Below are 8,455 nucleotides of genomic sequence, written 5' to 3'. Positions count from 1 at the left end.
CGTCTCTAGAGTCTCCTTGCTTGGTACCTTCTACCACTCCAGCTGTACAGTTCAACCCTTAAGCTGTCCTTTAACAAGTTCCATCCACGTCTCACGAAAGCTACTCAGATACTAACCAGGGCACTGGCTAACGTTACAAACCGAAGAAATATCTTATCCGTACTACTAGCTCACACGACAGGAAAGAGGAAATATAACTACACATTCAATCTCTTATTTCTAACAGCAAAGCTGTGAACTCCGTTGCTTAAAGTAAGATACTTCAGTAAGTGAAACAGTACCATACAGTTCAAGAAACAGGTTTTTAAAAAACAAACATTTTAATAGTATAAAAAGTTGTTTACTGGTGTTTCTACTATAAAGCTTTGTTCCACAAATCAAAAGTGATAAAATAATTAGATACGTTTACAGTGATAAGAGACTGCAGTGTAGACATTTCAGCTCACATTTTGCTGACCGTTTCAGTACAACACGGACTGTGACTGAATCGTTAATACACATCCATGACACAGAGCAAACTGCAGACATGAGGTGCACACCGGAATACGGAATTTTACCCACTGGTGCAGTAACCTACGCCCTTCAGCCCTCCCTTTCCCCTCCAGAACACGCTGTAGGCAAAAACTGTATTCAGAAACGGAGCCACGTAACTCCTTTGACTGCAGGGACACAACTCGTATTGCGGGAGCTGCACAGGGGAAAAAGGGATGCACAGGAACACACCATGGTAAATTCCAAAGTTATATGGCGACTACCTCTCCTCAGATAAAATGAAATCTGCAAAAGTGAAAATGTACAAAAAATAAAAACTGTCAAATAAATAAAGAATACAGATGTTAATTAATCACATATATAAAGAAACGTATTGGCATACTGTATGCAGTATACGGTATATTCATAGAATCATGTGGGCTGGACAGCACTTAATAAGGAGTCACATGCTAAAGATGTAACTCCCCGCCTCTCTCCTCCAAAAGATCTCATGGTGTCTGGGTATCAAGGGCAACCCTTTACACCGATGCATAAATCCTGCATCATATGTCACCTTTGCCACACCGAGGATTTTTTTTTTTCTTTTTAGAGATCCACAGAGAAGTCCAAAAAGTTACAATGGTCTGAATCACAATTTCTGCAGCCCTGTTCAAGCTACTTGGTCTCTTGGGTTTCCTACCAAATGAGATTGTAGTAATTGCACAGTGTGTCAAACCACAGTTTTTCCCAACAAAATGGGAGCCAACCGTATGGACTCCTCCCTGCTCTAACTGGCATTTTCTACACTCCTGAACTGCAGGTAGGTAGTATGCTTAAGTGTGTTACACAAAGGCTGCCGAAACCACTGACAGTGATGGAACGATAGTTAAGTGTCAAGTACGCCCGCTATAATACAGAATCAGGGTCTAGGTCTATCAGATGCTATATCCACATAACATTTTAAACCAGGACGTATTTGATGCGCTTTCCCGTTTTCTACAAATGTTGTTGCGAACTGGCTGTTAATTGTGTCACGAGGTTCGCATTCCTAATTCTCCAAGGATTTTTAATTCAAATGTTTAACAACCATATCTACGCTAGGTACACTTAAAGTAGACATTGAAGTTTCAAGTAAAATGAACTGTAGCCACATCTACTGGACTCAATACACGTCCCGACATCTAGATTTACTTTGATAAGTTATACAAATACATAATACATTCTTAAATAATGAAGACCCACAATATTAATTTGTGAATCTTCCCACGTTATAAAACCACGTTTACAGGAATGTTTATCCACCTGTACTACTGTTTTAGCTTGCAGTGTCTCTTGCTTTCTTGTTTCCACAGATTACTGTACCAGTTCTTAGGCTTTGGCTATTGAAATCTCTTATTTGAATGAGGCAACACTGGTTATTAAGGCTGTTTTGTTTTTTTTTTTTCTCTTGTGAAGTTTCCTTCTTTACTACGACACCATTTTCCAGAGCAGAATGACTATCTTGTGTCTTCAGGTTCTGTTTTTATCACCTTCCTTTCTATGTTGTTAAAAGCCGAATGAGGAAAATCCTTTAAAATACCAAGGCCTTCTGCATTAAAAGAAAGAAAAAAAAAAAAAGATGTTAAAAACCCCTGCTTGGAAACAAATATACACTGTTGTTAATTCAGGACAAAGGTCCACGAACCATGTGGATACTAACGGTTGAAACAATAAATTCTGCCTCCTCCTGCCAGGCCCTAACCCAGCTGGGTTAGAACCACCTCAGTTACACTGCAGCGATCAGAGAGTAAACACTACAGATTTACTGCAGTTCTCTCTGGGAGCAGGGCTTAGTGGAGATGCACTCTTCACTTGCATTTTGAAAGGGAACTGGTAAAAATCCCCAACGAGAAATTTCATTAAGGGAATTATCACTGGGACTGGGACAAACTGAAAAAAAGGAGAGCTAAGACTGCAATATACCGAAACGGAAGATGCAAGATTCTGCCCAGTCTTCAAAGCAATTACTTTGGCATCTTGCCTTTCAAATAACCTCCTTCCCATTGCATCTTCCCAACTCAGGGTGGTGGTGGTGGTATTATTATTCCTAAAGTCGCAAGAGCCTCAAGAATTCCTGGCTTTATCTCAGTGTGCTATTAAACTGACACCATCCATACAGATTTCACAAAGGATTCTTGGTGCCTTCTGTCAGAATAAGTTTCTCCCAGTGCCAGAGGTAAATGACAAGGTTGCCAGTGAGAAGTCAGCAAATGGGAACCCTCGTTGAAAAGACTCGCTCATGATTTGGTTCACAGTACAGAAACAGTGCTAGGTCCTTATAAACCAGAATAAAAAATCTTCTTATAAAAAGTCTGATTCTTTCCTACAGAGTGAAGCCATGTTACAATGAAACTGCATTCACAAGGGACAGCACTAACCCGAGGACTGGGACTTTGCCTCACCGCTGGGGTAAAGCCGGATCAAGTCACCGCACAGAGCTTTTCCGACATGCTGCTCTCCATCAAGCGAGATGTGCTGCAACTGTCTACTTGGCAGGTTTGACATACGGAGATTCAGCGGTCTTTCACCTGAAGTCGTCCACAGTGAAAACATTGATGCATTAAAAGCAAAGCAATATAAAAAACAAACAAACAAAAAAACAGGTAGAGGCATAAAGACATTAATTCTATCAGCAAAAGTGCATCCTAAATTCCAGCTGCTTTGGGAAGATTTCTAGCAAAACAAAGCTTATGTAAATATGCTGCTCTGCAGACTATTCCACAGGCACTGCTAGAAAGTGGTACTCAGTCATACTGGGGAGGTGGGGTGGAGATTAAAAACCCAATCTCTTATTCTGACAAAAAACCCCCTTTGAGATCCTAAAAATTCCCACTCCACAATGGATAAGTGGTATAAAGAAGCTCGCACTATGAAGAAGAGCTGGATCCACATGACTCATTCTCCCTGCATACTTGTGTACCGCACTGCTTGATCAATACACACAAAATCAGAACCTATGTTTCAACACCTACTTATATCCACTTCCCTGGTTTCTCCCTCTACTGCTTCTCTTCCTCCCCACTCAAACAAAGTAGCTCTTAAAAAAAAAGATACAAGAACTTCTGGTTGTATTTCTTGTGTATGTAACATTTTGTCTCATTTCACAACAGTAAAAAAAGAAATCCAAACAGAAAGCGCTCGAACAAAACAAACACTCCTAAAATGAATTCAAGCTAAGGAATAGCCAGTTGGTAAATCAAAGAGATAACCACAAAATTGTAAGCTTCTTGAAGAGTAACAAGCTACTAAGAACATCATTAGAACTGTCTTCGTTCTAAGTAATTAACATAGCCAGCTCCTCAGGTTTTGTTCCTAGACTGCACAAACAGGTAAACAAAAAGGGGTACCAACTACATTATCTGCTTTCCTTTCCACAAAGCAAGAACACAAATGAGATGCAACATTCTGCTCTGTTTTCAAAATAGGATAAAGCTAGAGCCCAGTTCTGCCCTCAGCAACAGCAGTGCACCCAACCTCCTTCCCTCCCCACGTTATCCATAGGGAAAGCAGTTTGCCCAGATACATTAGTGTGACAGAGCAGAATCTGACTGTACATCTGACTGCATTATTTAGACTGTAACCACTTCAGGGCAGAGATCCTGTCCTGTCCGTTCAGCGCTGGGTGTTCTACACTAGATAAGTAACCCGCTGACAAAGGTTGCATAACACCTAATGCATTTGCTGGCAGCAACGCCGTGCCCGGAAGCTACCATACCTTGTCCATCAGCATTATCTAATGACATGCCGTTGGGGCTGTGCTCTTCCGCGTTCTGTCTGTAACACCCCGTGGAAAGACGTCTCTCCAACGCAGCCTGGTTGCAAAGAAACTCCATCTGTTTTGCCATCACCTTTTCCGACTGCAAATAAAGCAAAAAAAATATTTCTCTCTCTAGATATACATATATATAGCGAGTCACAACACAGGGGAAAAAAACCAATCTCAGATGATAAGACTAACATAACAGCCTAGATATAGGTTTTTGTTGACTCATATGTACAGATGTGTACTTTACAGTTTCTTCAAAACTCTCAAGCAAACAAAATATTTTTGCACTCAGAGATTTCCATACTGTACATCTGAGTCACTCAAGAACACTTAAAATGCAAGTTGCTGTAGTTCAGCCACGCAAGAAATGCAACGTTAAATTCTATTCTTCGAAAACACACAAAAACCACTTTCTGCACTTTAGGTCTGTGGGTTACGTGAAGAGAATCTTAAGAAAAGGAAAAAAATAATGCCTTAATTATCCAGTTAGCTTTCTTCAAATACGTCTTCACAAAGTATTCCAAGAGCAATTGCAACATCTGCTAAAAACTTATGCCAAGATTTCACCAGACATCTTGGAATCTTTATTTTAGGAAACAGCACTACACAAGCTTAAAAATCTGCCATTCTGAAAGTGTAGGATGACAGTATGTTTGTGGGGGATAAAGGTGTGAAATGTCTGTCTAGAAGAAGAACAAGACCTATACACCTCTAGAGAGTGAAATTAAACAATGCAGCGCAACGTGGGAGGAAATAGCGTCTGAATGTTTGTCATTGACTTTAATGCCAAGAGAATTCTAACTTTCAATATAATCTTGTTCTTGAGAATGTAAATAAGCATCTTGCAAAAATAAAAGGAAAATCACAAGTCAAAAAAAGTTGATTTAGAAGAGCCACAACGAACACAAGAACAGAAAGTGTACAAACTGAACATCTACAATTGATAGGAAAAAATTAATTACTCTTTCAGGTAATTTCAACTAGTACACAGGCCTGTTAATTGCAGAGTGCTTAACTTTTCTTGGGAGAGCAAGTCTGCTTACTCAGCAGAGTTCAACAGTTTACTAATCCAGTGACTGCATAACAGACCAGAGCTGCTCCAGCACAGCGATGACCCTGGCAGCAGGGTAACGACATGATCGAAATTTATTTACCCTGGCTTAGAGCTCATCAGGTTCCGCAGCACAACACTGATAGCTCAGGCTTGGTGTTGGGAGAAAGGTAGAAAAACAAAAGCTATTTTCCAATAGTTCAGCTCAAGCGTGCTCTAACATTGCTATTCTGTCTCTCCTAACTGTTAGAACTCTTGAACTGGAAAACATTTCTTTAAAATAAGAAAACCTTTGTCACTCATGCCATCTTTGTTGTCTAATTAGGATAAAACCAGAGTATTTTAAACTGCAATGATGTTTTTGATCACCACAAAAAACCCATAGAGCTGCAAATATGTTTAAGCTTAAAATAAATCTCTAATCCTTTGTTGCGCAGTGGTGACCAACGAAAACTTGAAAGCATATGCAAGATGACAATAAGCTTGCAAAAACCAAGTTTGTTTAATGTGACATCAGAACACACAGCATAATTGGGTTTTGATGTATCACAATGAACAGATTCACACGACCGGACATCGCTTTGCAAAGGAAGAAGGTAAAAGCCACGGCCACACATCTACTCACAGAAAACAGGAGTGTAACTCCTAAACGTAATCTTACGTGAAAATCCAGTGATTACATTTGCCCAAACCAGCTACACAAAATAAATTTGTTGCAACTTAAAATGAAATCCCTCCCTGGCAACAACTGGCAGTAGGAGATGCATATTTTGCCTCAAGGCTGAGATACACTACAGAAAAGACAAAGAAAGAATCGGAAACCTGTCTTCATTTATAAAAAGCTTCCGGGCCGCTCAAAACACTGCACTTACACGAGGCTGTGCACTTACACCAAGCAATTTATCCTCTCACATCCAGAGGTTCACCATTTCCTAAATAGACCGGCCTTTCTTCTTACGAGGAACGTCAGAACGGAGGACTCAAGATCGCCTACTCTATCCCTCCAGACTCAGTCGCTTGAACTTTCCGTTTCTAGCTAATAACGCAAGTAACACAGCACATGCTGTACCAAGGGTACCCTACTTGCTCCCAACAGGCAGTCACGTATTTTCAAACCTGCTACGCGACATCTTACCTCCTCAGCACAAACAAGGGTAAAGCTGCAGCACTGTGTCAGAACAGTTTCAGAAGGCAAACCCAAATTAAGAGTGATGTAACCACAGCTAAGCTCGGTAGCCTTTGAAAATTGAAGGTTATTACTTTAGTCATCAAAACAATACATCTAAATCAATGTACAAAGACATGGTTTGTATTATTCAGAGTGTTGTGGAGTTGGTTTACCTGGGAATTAAGAGCTGCTGAGTCTTCACTCTTGCCTTTAGCCAAAGCAAGTGGCATTTTGTCTTGCTGATAGAGTGTCTGGACTGTGTCCTGGAAATCAGGATAACCATCCTATTGAGCATAAGAAGAAACCAAACACCAAGAGGGACATATTAATGATTTTTCTCCATCCTCTCTGTACACTCAGAAGTAAAAAAAAAAAAAATACACAAACAAAACCAACCACCACATTCCTGAACTTGTGTGAAAATTCTGGAAATTCATGTGTTCCTGCTACGCACTTCACTGAAGTTTGTGCATATGACACACATAGCCCCTCTACAACTTCTACATATCTAAAACGGCACACACAGACAATCACATCTCATCTCTCACAGTTTCAGGTGAATCCAGATTCCTGTTGTCACTGACGTTAAACTAGTTTACGTTCAGCCTTGCTGGGCAGATTTAGGCCTATGGTTTCTGTCACTCATTACACACAGCAGCTTTGGAGGTTCTTAAGAAATGGAGTTTATATGTAGTCATGACTGAGGCACAGCAGCTGGATACACCAATCTTGAGAAACTGAGTGAAGCCTCCCAAAATTCAAAGTATTTCAGCCAGAACCTATACTAGTATCACAAAATGAAATATCACCGATTAAAAAGTAAGGTAGCAAAGACTTCTTTCAGTCTCAAATGGTTATGAAATGCAAAACTCTTCTGCAGCTTGCATATGTACCAATAAAGCAAATAAAGTTCCTGTGAAAGCCTGCCAGACTCCATTAAAATAAATTAATCATTGAAGCAAAGGTTCAGGATGAGAAATTTATCCTGCTCAGCATTATAAAAGGAAAGCTCATGTAACACAGAGGAACATCCAGAAATGTTTACAAAAGCACAGTGTAGGTGACTAAAAATGTGAGAGGAAGCTGGAGATCTTAAGACAGACCCAAACCTGAAAACAGTGACCGCCGTCACTGAGGATCTGTAGGCCCAGGTATCAAAAGTATGTCAAAACAGGTGTCTTATCCTTGTGGATCAGGAGGCACATGCATGTAAGTAATAACGTTTTTGTCAACAGCTGAACCATTTGGTCAGCCCAAGAAAAGAAAAGCAATCTTTCAGAAAAGCCACAGGGAAGCACTACGAGATCCATGCCGTTGGCAGGCTGCCCACTGACCTGGACGGCAGTGGCCAGACCCCCAGTGCATCGCAATGCCAATAAAGCTATTCCTTATGCTCAGGGGAGAAAAAAAAAAGTCTGTCTGAACATTGCATATTGCTTTTATCCACCCAACATACTCCCTCGGGGAAACAATAAACATGCTAAGTATGCAAAATTTCATAACCAGGTAAATTGCCACAAAACCTCATCCTCTAGAAACAAAGGCTTTGTAGTGCTTTTCCATGAGCATTGACCATTTCCATAGTTAGACCTGAATTTGTCTGGGAGAGGAGAATGATTATGTGTAGGAAGATGAGAAACTGCATACACAAAAACCTATCACTCAGGATCCTATTTTTGCAACAAAACAGGTAACACAGTTCTTTAAACGTCTCTGTGATCACTTGCCAATACAAAACCAAAAGCTGTTTCCTAAAAGCAGGCCTGGCTGTCCATTGCTGCCGTGACTGTCACCCATCAGTCACACCGATGATGACGCAGTTCTGGATCACCTTCCTGGAGCCCTTCCCCACCGGTGGCTGCTCTCCTCGTGGCCTGGTCGGCAAGGGCTGGCGAGGAGCAGCAATCCTTCCCCGCCCTGCCAGGGGCTGGGGGCCCTCCCGGCCCCACCAGCACAGCGG

The 8,455-nt window shown here is 41.0% G+C and overlaps 1 protein-coding gene across 2 annotated transcripts in view; it reads right to left on the bottom strand.

Moving 5' to 3' along the window:
- Positions 1–1,774: 1,774 nt before the first annotated feature.
- Positions 1,775–8,455, bottom strand: part of NAB1 (NGFI-A binding protein 1 (EGR1 binding protein 1)) — an 18,690-nt gene continuing 12,009 nt past the window's right edge. The window contains exons 4-8 of one of the 2 annotated variants that reach the window (XM_010147654.1): positions 6,669–6,779; positions 6,444–6,446; positions 4,226–4,367; positions 2,889–3,038; positions 1,968–2,059 (exon numbers count right to left, since the gene is read on the bottom strand). In XM_010147654.1, the coding sequence (XP_010145956.1) occupies positions 1,968–2,059; positions 2,889–3,038; positions 4,226–4,367; positions 6,444–6,446; positions 6,669–6,779 (498 nt within the window). Of the gene's footprint in view, positions 2,060–2,888; positions 3,039–4,225; positions 4,368–6,443; positions 6,447–6,668; positions 6,780–8,455 lie in introns of both variants that reach the window. The other variant, XM_010147655.1, reaches the window with a different exon arrangement.

Source organism: Eurypyga helias, unplaced genomic scaffold (genome assembly GCF_000690775.1).
Source record: "Eurypyga helias isolate BGI_N326 unplaced genomic scaffold, ASM69077v1 scaffold13822, whole genome shotgun sequence".
Classification (NCBI taxonomy): domain Eukaryota; kingdom Metazoa; phylum Chordata; class Aves; order Eurypygiformes; family Eurypygidae; genus Eurypyga; species Eurypyga helias.
Note: the sequence above shows the minus strand (reverse complement) of the source record. Positions and strands in the feature narration are given on the sequence as shown.